Source organism: Propithecus coquereli, unplaced genomic scaffold (genome assembly GCF_000956105.1).
Source record: "Propithecus coquereli isolate 6110/MARCELLA unplaced genomic scaffold, Pcoq_1.0 Scaffold196, whole genome shotgun sequence".
NCBI classification, from domain to species: domain Eukaryota; kingdom Metazoa; phylum Chordata; class Mammalia; order Primates; family Indriidae; genus Propithecus; species Propithecus coquereli.
In genome coordinates this window covers 1,620,089-1,621,465 of record NW_012144522.1, presented here as the reverse complement: position 1 = coordinate 1,621,465, position 1,377 = coordinate 1,620,089, and the positions used below count along the sequence as shown (strand labels likewise).

General features: G+C 34.6%; 1 protein-coding gene across 1 annotated transcript in view; it reads right to left on the bottom strand.

Moving 5' to 3' along the window:
• LOC105809561 (zinc finger protein 845-like) overlaps positions 1 to 1,377 on the bottom strand; it is a 55,728-nt gene that overhangs the window by 37,822 nt on the left and 16,529 nt on the right. Inside the window, 1 exon segment of the mRNA XM_012643397.1 lies at positions 5 to 940. Within this exon segment, the coding sequence (XP_012498851.1) occupies positions 5 to 940 (936 nt within the window).

Sequence of the window (1,377 nt, the reverse complement as noted above, 5' to 3'; positions counted from 1 at the left end):
TTACATTTGTAGGGTTTCTCTCCACTGTGGATTACCATATGGTTCATAAGTGTTGACCGCACACTAAAGGCTTTGCCACACTCATTACACTTATAAGGTTTCTCTCCAATATGAATCCTCTGATGTAGCACAAGGCATGAATTGCGACTGAAAACTTTGCCACACTCATTACATTTGTAAGGTTTCTCTCCAGTATGAATTCTTCGATGTAGTGCCAGGCATGAATTGCGACTGAAAACCTTGTCACATTCATTACATTTGTATGGTTTCTCTCCAGTATGAACCCTCTGATGACGTGCAAGGTTTGATTTTTGACTAAAGACTTTGCCACAGATATCACATTTATATTGTTTCTCTCTGGAATGGATTAACTTATGTACCATGAGGTGTGAACTGTGATTAAAGGCTTTGCCACACTCATTACATTTGTAAGGTTTTTCCCTAATGCATGATTTCTGTTCTTGTGTAAGTAATGAAGGATTGATGAAATCAGTCCCATATTTTTTAAGAACATGGGTTTTAATATTAGAAGGAGTTCTTTGTGGTAGCGAAGCTAAGGAACCATTATTGATAGACTTCTCAACTTGATTACAGCCATAAATATTCCCATCAACTTGAAACAGCTGCAGTTTAGGTGGAAGTGCCCGAAAGCATAATCTAAGCTGATTTTTAATAGGCTTATTTCCTGCATCCCTTTTATTATGTTGGCCTCTTCTACTAGTAAGATTTTCTTTTTGGGTCACGGGCTCTGTGTTGTAATTTCTTTCATCATCCTTCCACTGACACTCAAAGTCATGTATATTTTTCTGAATTTCCCTGAAGCAAAAATCTTCAATGTCATGGCTTTCATGCCTTTCCAATGTTACTGTGTGGAATATTTCTCCTGTATAGCTGTTCCCTATTGGGGGTGATTCCTGGATCACACTTTTAGGAGAGATATCTACAAGATATAAAGAACCACAGGTTTCTGATTAATTACAGATGGTAAATAAATATTTCATATTAAAAAACAATACTACACAAAAAATCATACTTAATATTGAACACAGTTATAAAACTTCCCAATCGTGATTTTCGATTTTTAGGAAAATAATAGGAATAAGAATCTTTAATAAAAAAAAAAGGGTGATTACATGTAATTCAAATGAATTTTAGGAAAGCCTAGTTTCAAACATCCTATGATCAAAACACTCACATTGCACAAACTTATGCTAGTCTTGAGAGGAGTATTAATATTTTTCTACCTTGACTCCAAAGTACACACCAATTGGTAACAGAACTATGTTCGGAAAACATATGGTTGTCTCGTTATTGAAAAGAAAACAAATTAGATTGTACATAATTATAGCATATTTACACTGTATGTGTAAATGCTAA